The following is a 13,872-nucleotide window of genomic DNA, read 5'->3' as shown; positions in this document are numbered from 1 at the left end:
ATGGAGCCCAAAACCCAGGTACATGCCCTTGACTGGAATCGAACCCGGGACCCTTCAGTCCGCAGGCCGACGCTCTATCCACTGAGCCACACCTGCCAGGGCAAAAGCTGTTTTTTTATTCCTCACTTGAGGATTTTTTTCCATTGATTTTTGTAAAAATATGTTTTTACTGAATTCAGAGAGAAAAGGAGAGAGAGAAACATCCATGATGAGAGGGAATCATGGACCGGCTGCCTCCTGCACGCCCTCCACTGGGGATGGAGCCCACAACCCGGGCATGTGCCCCAACCGGGAATCGAACCCTGACCTCCTGGTTCCTAGGTGGACGCCCAACCACTGAGCCACACCAGCCGGCGGCCTGAGCTCCTGGAATTCTGACTTCCTCGCCGTGACTCACAGGTCCACCCGGGACCCAGACCGTGTGGCCCTCCTGGAAGTGGCCAACAGCCACCTCTATGCCAACTGCCTGTGTGGCAGGCACCCCTGTCACCCCGTCTGCGACCGCGTGAGGTTAATTCCTGCAGGGCCAGGCCCGGCCGCCCCGACCAGAATGCGATCCCAAACCCCCCTGGAAATGTTTGTAAACCGTGGCATTCCGCCCCGATGACACTGTGTAATTACTCGTTGGAGAAGAGCGCTGAGGGCCACGGAATCCGTCTCCCAGCCGAAAACAAGACGCGCAGAACGCGCTAATGACATGTCATTGTCTTCCAACACCAGGGGCTTTCCAAGGAGAGGGGGGTACAGTGTCCCCGGGGCCTGGTACCCATCGTACTGGCTTTTCCACCCCTGAGTTCCTAGCAAACCTCTCAGATCCAGTGCAGAGCCAAGGGGCCCGGCCGGCGTGGCTCAGGGGTGGAGCGTCGACCTAGGAACCAGGAGGTCACGGTTCGATTCCCGGTCAGGGCACAGGCCCGGGTTGCGGGCCCCATCCCCAGTGGGGGGCATGCAGGAGGCAGTCGACCCATGATTCTCTGTCCTCATGGATATTTCTCTCTCTCTCCCCCTCTCTGAAATCAATAAAAGTAAATAAACCTATATATATAAAAGCCTAATATGCAAATTGTCCCCTTGGGTGGGAATTCGACCCACTGGGAGCTCGACCGCTCGCTATGACGTGCGTGACCACCAGGGGGCAGTGCGGAAGGAAGGAAGGCCCTGGCCAGCAGCCGGCATCCGGCAGCCGCTAGGGACCCCTAGCTGTGCACAAATTTCGTGCACTGGGCCTCTAGTAACTAGATACGTAGCAAAGGGGACCTTCTACCTGCCGGCATTTGATGCTCATTCCCTAACTCCTCTAATAACTCTCCCCAAAATAACTGCAAGGCCCAAGACCAAATGAGACACCTGGGACCCAGACCGAATGAGACGCCAAACGAGAAACACACATCGTCCAAAGACATCAGCTCCAAGGACAACGTGTTGGGAGTATCAGAGGGAAGGTCATATGTGACTCGATTTCATAAAGCACAACGGCGGGACACGGAGCCCCCGGGAGTCCTCCGTGACATTCCTGCCCTGACCGGGACTCGAACCCTGACCTCCTGGGTCACAGGCCGATGCTCCACCCCCGAGCCACGCTGGCAGGGCCCCTTTGTTCTGAGTATTTTTTTAAGATATTTGCATTGATTTCAGAGAGGGAGGGAGAGGGAGAGAGAGAGAGAGCGAATCGTCAGCGAGGAGAGAGAATCACGGATCAGCTGCCTCCTGCACGCCCCCTGCTGGGGATCGAGCCTGCAACCCGGGCAGGTGCCCTTGACCAGGAATCGAACCCTGACCTCCTGGTTCCTAGGTCAGGCTCTGCAGAAAGTTTTAGGAACATATCCTGGAATACACGCCATAAATGCCAGGCTAACGTTAGGGCGAAATCTCCCACCTTGTTCGACCCCTAGAGGCCCGAGAGTCAAGATTTAGACGCGTTGCGTTTCATTTGCATGGGGAGTGGGGGATGTAAGCAGGTGAAAGAATGGCTAGAAACCCCCGTTTTTCCCGAATTTGTGTGAAAAATGGGATTTCTGTCACCCTGCTTCCCGGCGACGCGTGCTTCCTCCTGGCGCTGATGTATGTGGTGTCGGTTGGAGAGTGCGGGACGATTAATCACACCCACGGGGGGCCTGGGAGCGCGTCGTGCTGGCCGCGGGCTAGCGGGGTCGGCCCATTCATCACGGCTCTGCCTTACCTTCCTGCGGACTTCCAGGGGGAACGTGCTTTAATGAGCGGTCGCTGGGGTGGACGTGATGAATGGAGGGCGATGGCGGAGACAGGGCAGTCACCGGCCAGGGACAGACCTCGCCCACGAAGACATCAGCTCCCAGGACAACGTGCTCCCAGCGGGACCCCGAGCACCAGGGGGGTGTCCCAGCCAAAGGGACAGCGTAGGACCTGGCGGGCTGGCCTCCTTACAGAGGCGATCCAGCTAGGACCTCGAGCTCTGGTCAGGCATCCTGCTTCAGCAGAGAAGCTCTAAGGGGCCAGGATGTCAGGACCGTCCCCCGAATAAGTAAAAACAAAGAACAGACCAAGCCCTAGCCGACGTTTGGAAGGAAAGAGGCAGCAGGCAGGGAGGTGGGCCCGGCCTGCCAGTGTGGCTCAGTGGTTGGGCATCGACCTAGGAACCAGGAGGTCAGGGTTCGGTTCCCGGGTTGCGGGCTCGATCCCCAGTAGGGGGCGTGCAGGAGGCAGCCGATGCGTGGTTCTCTCTCCTTATGGATGTTTCTCTCTCTCCCTCTCCCTTCTTCTCTGAAATCAATAAAAATATGTATTTTTAAAAATCAACAAAACAAAAACCAAACGAAGGGCTGGCAACGATGGAAGCGGGGTTTTTCCTCGTTGCATTTTACAGACACAAGTGCCTCACGCTTTCCTGCATCTCAGGGGGGAGGCATGAGGGAGCAGCTTTCCAAACGCCCATGTTGTGTGCGAAAGAGGATATTGTGGTGCAATCCGTTGGTGGGTGGGTGGGCATATTGGAGTTTATTCTTTCAAAGAAGAAATCTGAACATGTAAGAAGAGTCATAGATAGATAGATGATTGATAGATAGAGATAGATAGACATGTAGATAGGTAGGTAGATACATATCTACATAGATAGATAGATAGATAGATAGATAGATAGATAGATAGATAGATAGATAGATAGATAGGTAGATATGTGGAGAGATAGATGTGTAGATAGATACATATATACATAGATAGATACGTAGATAGATACATAGAGATGTAGATAGATAGATAGATAGAATGATAGATAGATAGATAGACAGACATGTAGATAGATAGATAGATAGATAGATAGATAGATGATAGATAGAGATGGTATTCAGATGGATGTATACATATCTAAATACTAGGGGCCCGGTGCACAAATTCATGCATGGGTGGGGTCCCTCAGCCTGGCTGATCCGGGCCAGGGGAGGTTGGCTGGGGAGAGGGCCCCCGGGCGGTTGGCTGTGGGAGCGCACTGACCACCAGGGGGCAGCTCCTGCATTGAGCGTCTGCCCCCCGGTGGCCAGTGCACGTCACAGCGACTGGCCGTTCCGCTGTTCGGCCGATTTGCATATTAGCCTTTTATTATGCAGGATTGTGTATTATCCAAGCTCACGCCTCCTGAGTAACAGGAAGGTGAGTTTGCGGACAGATGTCTGTTCCCGTGCGGTCAGCCCCCCTCTGACCGCGCTTGCCCGTGGTCCAGGTGACGCTTGTGAACACACTCTGTCCGGCGGTCTCCCTCCTTCCCCTGCAGCTGCGAGGACGTCATCTCCCGATTCCGGATACAGAAACGCAGAAACGACCGCGGAGGCGACGGTCCCCACTGCCTCGCAGATTCCGGCCCCGTGGGAAAAGGGCCTCCCAGACGTGTGGGCCCTGTTCTGGAGTCACCAGCCAAGTGTCCGAGTGGAGAGAGAGGGGAGAGGGGAGGAGGGAGAGGGGAGGGGGAGGAGGGGCAGGGCAGGGGGAGGGGGAGGGGAGGAGGGGAGGCAGGGGGAGACGGGGGACAGAGGAGGCATTTGTACGCATGGATGACGTATGTGGGCATGGCGTCTGCTGAGGGCCGCCAGCCTCAGGAGTGAGCACGGGCCTCTGGGGTCGGAGTTTAGATCTGAGAGGCTGAGTCCTCGCTCTAAAGGGCCCCACCAGCCCCACTCGCGGGGGAGGGGGGACATGGGAACCAGACAAGGACGGTTTTCAGGGGGCGTCGCGGCCCTTCCCGGCCACTGGAGAAACTGAAAAGCATCCCGGCTCCCACGGCGTTGTCGTGGCAACCGCCTCCGACTCCCTGCTCCCCCTTTTCTGATGGTAACCAGTCCCCCCCGCCCCCCGCCCCCGGCATAAACTTGGCCTTGTCCTCCTCCCCGTTCAGCTCCGGAGGCAAGCCCCTTGCGGCCGGCTGGCCAGGCACAGTCTGTGACTCCGTCTCTGTGTGAGCCGTCCGTCCGTCCGTCCGTCCGTCCGTCGGGCAGGACGCCGGAGCAGGAGTAGGTCGACCAGATGTCCACCGTGGCACCAACAGCGGGCTACAGGCCGGCCGGCGTGGCTCAGGGGTTGAGCGGCCGCTTATGCACCAGGGGGTCGCGGTTGGATTCCCAGTCCGGGGGACATGCCCCGGTGGCGGGGGCTCAAACCCCAAGGTTCACGGGTTCGATTCCTCGTCAAGGGCGTGGGCCTGGGTTGCAGGCTCGATCCCAAGCCCTGGTTGGGATGGGGGCGTGTGCGGGAGGAGAACAAGGAGAGGGAGGCCCTGGCCGGTGTGGCTCAGCGGATAGAGCGTCGGGCTGTGGACTGAAGGGTCCTGGGTTCGATTCCCGGTCAAGGGCACGTACCTGGGTTGCAGGCACATCCCCAGTGGGGGGTGTGCAGGAGGCAGCTGATCGATGTTTCTCTCTCATCGATGTTTCTAACTCTCTATCCCTCTCCCTTCCTGTCTGTAAAAAATCAATAAAATATATTTCTTTATTTAAAAAATAAAAAGGAGAGGGAGAAGGAGGAGGAGGAGGAGCAGGGGGCATGCAGGAGGCCAGTGGGCGTGCCCCCAACATCAGTGACCGGAGCTGCAGACTATGACAGGGGAGCAGGAAAGAAGGTGCGAACTGGAAACAGAGGAAACATCCCTGAACCGCACGCGGCAACGAACTCCGGCCCCTGCTCTTGTCCCCCGGACGGACGGACGGACGGACGGACGCCGGGATGACGGATGGGGGCCTGGAAAGTGATGAATCGCGGGCGGAACGGACGTTGCCCGCCTTATCGGATGCCCTCCCCACTCTGCGTCTCCGTTTCTGGACTTGGGGGGCTGTCACTTGTTTGGGAATTAGCCGCGGATTTCAGATGGCGGCAGCGGGCGGTCGCGGGGCGCGACAGTGAGGAGGAACTTGTTTTTTTTTCTTTGTTTTAACTTTTCTATGGCCGTTTGCCTAAAGTAAAGGCTGCGATCCCCGGATGTCGTGTGACTTCTTTATTTTATTTTTTAATATGTTTTTGTTGATTTCTGAGAGAGGAAGGGAGAGGGAGAGAGAGAGAGAAACATCGATGATGAGAGAGAATCACGCATCGGCCGCCTCCTGCACGCGCCCTACTGGGGATGGAGGCCGCAACCCGGGCCTGTGCCCTGTGCATCTGTCTGACCGCAAGCACACACGTGTGACCCCGTCAGGCGCCCCTGAAGGCAGGCGGCTGGGTGTGTGCGTGTGATGTACGGGTGCAGCTCGGGGAGGGGAGGGGCAGGCAGGAGAGGAGGCGGGGGAGCTGGTAGGGGTGTCTCAGCCACAGCCCTGCTGGAGCCGGTCCCAGGCAATGGTCAGGGGCATGGAGGCCCCCTCACCCCTGCCCTGAGCTGACCGGCCAGCTGGCCTCCCTCTGCCCTCAGCAGCGAGCCCTGCCCTGGATCTGTTTTCACTGTCTCAGCGAATCCGAAGGAAACCCCACTTTTTCCGAAGACGCCGGTGCAGAGAACGGCAATGTCGGGAGCGGGCGTTGGACCAGTTCGCGGCGGCCGCACACTGGCCTGGGCCGGGGAGACCCAGGGATGTATCTGATTGGCACAAAGAGGAAGCGACTCACTGGAGGATATTTTTTCCATGGATTTTTAAAAATATATTTTTTATTGATTTTTTTACAGAGAGGAAGGGAGAGGGATAGAGAGTTAGAAACATCGATGAGAGAGAAACATCGACCAGCTGCCTCCTGCACACCCCCCACTGGGGAGGTGCCCGCAACCCAGGTCCATGCCCTTGAGCAGAATCGAACCCGGGACCCTTCAGTCCGCAGGCCGACGCTCTATCCACTGAGCCACACCAACCAGGGCCTCCATGGATTTCTAGGGAGAATGGAAGAGAGAGGGAAAGACAGAGGGAAACATGGATGTGACAGAAACACATCGACGGGTTGCCTCCTGCACGCGCCCCGACGAGGCCTGGGCCAGGGAGGAGCCTGCAACCAGGGTGCGTGCCCTTGACCAGAATCGAACCCGGGACCCTTTGGTCCGCAGGCTGACGCTCTATCCACGGAGCCACACCGGCCGGGGCTAATGGTATATATTTTTTAAAGATTTGGATAACAGGGACACGTTTCACCGGTTGTCATTTCACGCCCCCGTCCACCCGCAAAACCATGTAAGAGTCAGGTTTCGGGAAAGCAGCGCCAACTGCACAAGGAAACGCCCCCGTTTCTAGGTCAGTACCCGCCGTGCCAGTAACACGCGCCTCAGCCTCTCTCCCCAACCCTCACGTCCGCGCCCACGCACGGGGACATGCACACGGGGAGCTGACGCAATGAACTCGCGAGAGTCCATTCGAGAGAACTATCACCACGGACGCGTTCATGGTGACGCTTCTAAGGTGTGAGCATCTGCACCCATAGCGCTAACTTTTTAATTCAGGCCTCCACACACACACACACACACACACACACACGTTTTAAAATATATAAACTATATAAATATACACACAGCGTTTGTCCTCTAACGGGACGGGGCAAAATGGACGTGAAGAAGGCCGCAAGTGTTTTCCAATGTGTTTTTAAAACGTTCTACAATAAGACTGACTTTTTAAATGTAGATATACTAGAGGTCCGGTGCACGAAATCGGTGCAGGGGGGCTGGGGGGCGGGGGTCCCTCGGCCCAGCCTGCACCCTCTCACAATCTGGAGCCCATCAGGGGATGTCCGACTGCCGGTTTAGGCCCAATCCCACACAGCCCTCTTGCAATCTGGGACTGCTGGCTCCTAACCGCTCACCTGCCTGGCTGCCTGATCGCCCCTAACCACTCGCCTGCCTGCCTGATCGCCCCTAACCACTCACCTGCCTGCCTGCCTGATCACCCCTAACCACTCGCCTGCTTGCCTGATCGCCCCTAACCACTCACCTGCCTGCCTGATCGCCCCTAACCACTCGCCTGCTTGCCTGCCTGATCGCCCCTAACCACTCGCCTGCCTGCCTGATCGCCCCTAACCACTCACCTGCCTGCCTGATCGCCCCTAACCACTCGCCTGCTTGCCTGCCTGATCGCCCCTAACCACTCGCCTGCCTGCCTGATCGCCCCTAACTGCTTGCCTATTTGCCTGATCACCCCTAACCACTCGCCTGCCTGCCTGATCGCCCCTAGCCACTTGCCTGCCTGCCTGATCGCCCCTAACCACTCTGCCTGCCTGATCGCCCCTAACCACTCTGCCTGCCTGATCGCCCCTAACCACTCGCCTGCCTGCTTGATAGGCCCTAACCACTCTGCCTGCCTGATCGCCCCTAACCACTCGCCTGCCTGCCTGATCACCCCTAACCACTCGCCTGCCTGCCTGGTCGCCCCTAACCACTTGCCTGCCTGCCTGCCTGGTCGCCCCTAACCACTCGCCTGCCTGCCTGCCTGATCACCCCTAACCACTCGCCTGCCTGCCTGATCACCCCTAACCACTCGCCTGCCTGCCTGATCGCCCCTAACCACTCTGCCTGCCTGATCGCCCCTAACCACTCGCCTGCCTGCCTGATCGCCCCTAACCACTCTGCCTGCCTGATCGCCCCTAACCCCTCTGCCTGCCTGATCGCCCCTAACCACTCTGCCTGCCTGCCTGATCGCCCCTAACCACTCGCCTGCCTGCCTGATCGCCCCTAACCACTCGCCTGCCTGCCTGATCACCCCTAATTGCCTCTGCCTGCCTGATCGCCCCTAACCACCCGCCTGCCTGCCTGATCGCCCCTAACCACTCTGCCTGCCTGATCACCCCTAACCACTCTGCCTGCCTGATCGCCCCTAACCACCCGCCTGCCTGCCTGATCGCCCCTAACCACTCTGCCTGCCTGATCGCCCCTAACCACTCTGCCTGCCTGATCGCCCCTAACCACTCGCCTGCCTGCCTGATCGCCCCTAACCACTCTGCCTGCCTGCCTGATCGCCCCTAACCACTCTGCCTGCCTGCCTGATCGCCCCTAACCACTCTGCCTGCCTGATCGCCCCTAACCACCTCTGCCTCCCTGATCACCCCTAACCCCTCTGCCTGCCTGATCGCCCCTAACCACTCGCCTGCCTGCCTGATCGCCCCTAACCACTCGCCTGCCTGATCGCCCCTAACCACTCTGCCTGCCTGATCGCCCCTAACCACTCTGCCTGCCTGATCGCCCCTAACCACTCGCCTGCCTGCCTGCCTGATCGCCCCTAACCACTCGCCTGCCTGCCTGATCGCCCCTAACCACTCTGCCTGCCTGATCGCCCCTAACCACTCTGCCTGCCTGATCGCCCCTAACCCCTCTGCCTGCCTGATCACCCCTAACCACTCTGCCTGCCTGATCACCCCTAACCACCTCTGCCTCCCTGATCACCCCTAACCCCTCTGCCTGATCGCCCCTAACCACTCGCCTGCCTGCCTGATCGCCCCTAACCACTCTGCCTTGGCCTCCGCCCCATGGCAGCCGCCTCTGCCTCAGTCCCCACTGCCGCAGCTTCATCTGGAAGGTCATCTGGAAGGACTTCTGGAATGATGTCTTTGCACGCTTCATCCGGTCTAATTGGCATACTATGCTTTATTATTATAGATATGTAGATATATATTTTATTGATTTCTGAGTGGAAGGAAGAGGGAGAGAGGTAGAAACACCAATGATGAGAATCATGGATCTGCCTGCCTCCCGCACGCCCCATATTTGGGTTCAACCCCCAACCCAGGCCTGTGCCCTTGACCAGGAATCGAACCCTGACCTCCTGGTTCACAGGTCGACGCTTAACCACTGGGCCACGCTGGCCGGACACAATAAGACTGACTTTTAACTCATGTTCAAGGAGAAGCACTGTGTGAAAAACACAGAAACTGGCCATGAGTGGCCTCATGTGCAGTTTGGGTCAAATTCGGGAGTTCTTACGAACGCGTCCGGGGATGCAGAGGCCCCAGCCGCGAATGTACAGCACAAGCTTGAGCTTGAGGGTGGCCTCTCTCCCTCCCTCCCCCCGCCATCCCCCTCACCCGACCACACCCTTCCTCCCCCCCCCCCCCCCCCGGGCTCCCCAAACACCTGGCCTCTCGCCCGCAGACACCTCTTCACAGGCGAGGCCACGTCCCGGCTGAGTGCACTCCCCACAAACCCTCGAGCCAGGCTGACCTGGGGCCTCGCACATCTTAACTGTTTGCTTGCTTTTCCTTGGCGGCTTAGCTCCCTTTTGCCAAAACAAACAGCTCCCAATTACCGCTGGGCGCAGCCTCCCTGTCTAGCGGCAGCCTCGCCACCCCAGGGACACCACGAATACCTCTCTAGGGCCCGGGGGCACCCGAGGCTGCCAGCACCTGCATGTAGCTTCCCGAGGTCCCACCCGCCTCTCCCTGTCCTGGTAAAGAAGCTGCACCGTCTCCCTTCCGTGCAGGCCAAGCAATTTTATTTTTCAATCTCTATCGTTGAAAGTCTGTTTTTGGCCGAAACCGGTTTGGCTCAGTGGATAGAGCGTCGGCCTGCGGACTGAAAGGTCCCAGGTTCGATTCCGGTCAAGGGCATGTACCTTGGTTGCGGGCACATCCCCAGTGGGGAGTGTGCAGGAGGCAGCTGGTCGATGTTTCTCTCTCATCGATGTTTCTAACTCTCTATCTCTCTCCTTTCCTCTCTGTAAAAACTCAATAAAATATATTAAAAAAAAAAAAAAAAAAAAAAGAAAGTCTGTTTTTGTTCATCAGTTTACGTTGTTACTTAGATTCCACGCAGGAGTGAGGTCGTGGGGTGCGTGTCTTTCTCCGACCGGCTCGTTTCGCTCAGCGTGATACCCTCCAGGTCCCGCCGTGCTGTGGCGAACGGTAAGAGTTCTTCCTTTTTCACGGCTGCGTAGTATTCCACGGTGTCGCTGGACCACGGCGTTTTGGCCGCTGGGGGCAGGCAGAGCTCTGGAGCCGCCTTTGAGGAAGCAGAGGCCGGGAAGGAGCAAGTGGCGGGCGTGCCAGTCCACACTGGGGTGGCCCTCCCCCCAGGTCCGAGGCTCAGCTGGCCGCTGTCACCCCCGTGGTCTCCACGGCGACCCCCCAGCCTGCACAGGGCAGGGAGTCCCTCTCCAGCGAAAGGAGAGTCGCCTTAACAGGGACGGGCTGTCTTCCGCAAGATCTCGCCCTTTTCCCTCTCCTTTCACCTTCTAGGGCCGTGGTCGGCAAACCGCGGCTCGCGAGCCACATGCGGCTCTTTGGCCCCTTGAGTGTGGCTCTTCCTAAGCCTTGGGAGCACCCTCATTCAGTGAATAACAATGTACCTGCCTATATAGTTTAAGTTCAAAAAAGTTGGCTCTCCAAAGAAATGTCAGTCGTGGTGCTGTTGATATTTGGCTCTGTTGACGAATGAGTTTGCCGACCGCTGTTCTAGTGGTTTGAGGAAATGGCATAGAGCCGGTCGGTGGCATGTGGGCCCAGGTCAGTGCCATGTGGGCCCAGGTCCGTGCCACGGGAGCTCACGTGAGCATCATAGGCTGGCACATGATGAGCGGCGCCATGCAGAGCCACCATGCCAGTGGGCCGGCCCTGTCCCCGAACTCTGCGCCCCAGACGTACAGCACCCACTACGCCAGCTCCGCCGGCATTAACCAGTGCCGTGGCCCGTGCTCAGCAGGGCACCTGCGCCCGGGGCTCGGGCTCCATCCCCCCCAGATTGAGGCCCTCAGTGGCTTCCCCTCTGAGTCTGGTATGTGAAGTCAGGTGGGTGTTGGAGCCTCAGGTCACATGGCGCCCGATCGCCTTCCCAGGCACGGCTCCTGGCTCCCCGCTCCCTGGCGCCCCCGGCACCCCAGGCCTCGCCCAACCTCTCCCTGCTCAGGCCTCCACGCCCCAGGTCTCTGTCACCCTCTGCCGCCTGCAGGGACCTGGGCGCGGTGCCTGGAGGGCCTGGGCGGGCAATGCCCACGCTGATGGTTCCCAGAATATAGCGCTTGCTGTCCTCACCCCCCGCCCCCGCCCCCGCCCGCTGCCAGCACCTGCTGTGTTTGGTGGGTGGCCAGTCATTGGCGTCCGAGTGTTCCCGGGAACTGGCCTCTCGCCCATCCTCATGCCCGCAGGCAGCTGCACCAGGGAGGGGCTGGGGGCTCGATTCCCCAAGGGGGGGGGGGGCGTGCAGGAGGCAGCGGGTCCATGATGCTCTCTCCTCATGGATGTCTCTCTCTCTCTCCCTCTCCCTTCCGCTCTGAAATCTATAAAACTTTTTTTTAAAAGAAAAGGGGGGGAGCAGGAAAGCGTGACGATGTGCAAGCAGCGTGTGCCGGTGCCATGCGGGTAAGTGGGCCGGGATACAGGTGCGGGCACCGAGCCCTGCCTGCCTGCCCCGCGGGCAGCTAATTAAAATGTGATCAGGATTCCCGGGCGCTGCGCGCGCGCTGTCAGCAGTTTCTCTTCCGAGGGAAACCCCGCCAACAGCCCACAAGGGGAGCCTTTCAGGGCGCTGCCCTGGTTTCACCGGCGGCGGCTCCGGGCGCTGAAACTGGAGAACAAACGCGCTGCGGCCGCTGGCGGCTCCGCACAAAGAAGCAGCAAGAGAGAAAAGGAGACTGTTTCTTCCCGGGGAGGGAGCGCGCGGCCCTGTTTTGTGGCGTTTTTTGTTTTTTTGTTTTTTTTTTCTGTGGTTGAAACAGCAGCGTGGGTGACCCTCCGGGCGGGCGGGCGGGCGGGGCGGGGTCGGAGCCAGGTTGGTGGCGGGGGAGGCGCCTCCTCCAGGAAGCCCTCCAGGAATGCCGCCGCCGCGGGAGAGGGGGCCTCGGTCATCCCTCCCCCACATCCAGGGGGACCGCTACGTGTTGCTTCTTGGAGAAGAAACAGAGCCGCACACTCCGGCAAATTCCTAAAATCCTACAGGGAATTTCCACCCGGAGTGGATTTTTTCCTCCTTTTTAAAGAAATTTTATTGTTGATTTTTAGGGAGAGTGGAAGGGAGGGGAGGAAACACAGGGAGAGAGAAACGCCGACGACGTGAGAGAGAGACATTGATTGACTGCCTCCCGCAGGCGCCCCGACCAGGGCTGGGGTTGGAGCCGCAAACCCGCGAAAGTGCCCTTGACGGGATTCGAACCCCGGACGCTTCCGTCTGCAGGCGCGCGCTGAGCCACCCTGGCTGGGGCCAGCCTGTATCTTCAGGGCAGAGGCCTCCCACCCCCACCCCCGCCTCTGCCCGGCTCCTCCCGGCCTCCGCGGGCGAGAAGCCGGACCCGACAACAGGTGGGAAGGTGAGGGCGGGGGCGGGGGCGAGGGCAGATGGAGGCCATGGGCGCAGGAGAGCAAGGGCTCAGAGAGCGCACGCTCGGGGCCCTGGGGCGGGCAGCTGCGCGGTGCGCCTCCGCCCAGCCCCTCGCGGCGGCCGTGCGCCCCCGCACCCGGCGCCAGGGTCCCCATTGGGGTCCCGCGACTGTGCCCAGCGCGCTTTCCCCTGCACCTGCCCCCCAGACACTCACACACGCTCCGCACCCTCGGGGGTGGGCGGATAATGACGGCCCCCGGATCTGCTGGGAGCATCCGCACGCCGCCCCTCTGGCCCCGCGTCCCCTCCATCTCTTCCGAATTCACTGACAAGACCCCGAAGCGTTGGGGCTCGGAACGGGGGCGCGCGCACCACCACGCCCGGCCCCACGCGCCTCGGCCGGGGTGCCCTCCCCGAGGCTTCAAGCATCGGCCCGCCGGCACCTGCGGCGCCGGGCACGTCTCGCGGGTCCTGGGCGCGCCCCCCGCCTCCCGCCTCGCTCGCTGCGCCCACGGCGCCGACGCCCCCCCGCCCCCCCAGCACCCGGCCCCGCCTCGCCACCAGCGCCGGGTCCGCGCGCGCCGCAGTCCCGGGAAACTACCGACCCCACACGCCCACCGTCGGAATCTGCCGGGCTGCGCTCCCTCCGCAAAGACAGCGCCCGCGGTTGGCCGCCGGGGGAAGGCAGCTGGGGAGGCGGGCTGCAGCCCGGCTTCTCTTTCCCGCGGCGGGAGGCGGCTGGAAAGAGGGTCCGAGCCCCCGGGCTGCAAGTCCAGGCGGAGGGACAGCGGACCTGCCGGCCGCGCTGGCGAGAAGTTGGGCGCCGAGGCCGAGGCGCGCGCCCCCGTGCGCCCCCCGTGCGCCCCCGTGCGTCCCCGCGCGCCCGCAGCGGCGGAGGCCGGCGCGTCTCCGTACCTGGAAGAGCTGGAAGAAGGCGGAGAGGCGCGTGAGCTGCAGGCTGAGGCACCGGGAGGCGCAGCGGGCGCGCGGGACGCTCCCGGCTGACCACGACTCGTCCAGCCGCCGCGCCGCCGCCCCCGGGCCGGCCGCCAGGCTGCGCCCGCAGGCCGCCAGCCAGAGGCAGAGGGTCAGCGCCGCGCCGGGCGCCCGGGGCACCATGGCTGCGGTGGGGCGCGGGGCCGAGGCTCCCAGCTCCGCCGGGGACCGCGCGGCGCTGCGACTCGGCTGCAAAGTTCAATCATTCAACT

General features: G+C 60.6%; 1 protein-coding gene across 3 annotated transcripts in view; it reads right to left on the bottom strand.

Annotated features, from left to right (window-relative positions):
* The window catches only part of ANOS1 (anosmin 1), a 54,871-nt gene extending 40,999 nt beyond the window's left edge, over positions 1-13,872 (bottom strand). For 2 of the 3 annotated variants that reach the window (XM_036311187.1, XM_036311186.1), the window contains exon 1: positions 13,580-13,872. In XM_036311187.1, the coding sequence (XP_036167080.1) occupies positions 13,580-13,783 (204 nt within the window). In that variant the 5' untranslated portion in view covers positions 13,784-13,872. The remainder of the gene's footprint in view (positions 1-13,579) is intronic. The other variant, XM_036311185.1, reaches the window with a different exon arrangement.

This window comes from Myotis myotis, unplaced genomic scaffold (genome assembly GCF_014108235.1).
Source record: "Myotis myotis isolate mMyoMyo1 unplaced genomic scaffold, mMyoMyo1.p scaffold_m19_p_51, whole genome shotgun sequence".
In the NCBI taxonomy this organism is placed as follows: domain Eukaryota; kingdom Metazoa; phylum Chordata; class Mammalia; order Chiroptera; family Vespertilionidae; genus Myotis; species Myotis myotis.
This window is presented reverse-complemented; position numbering and strand designations above follow the sequence as displayed.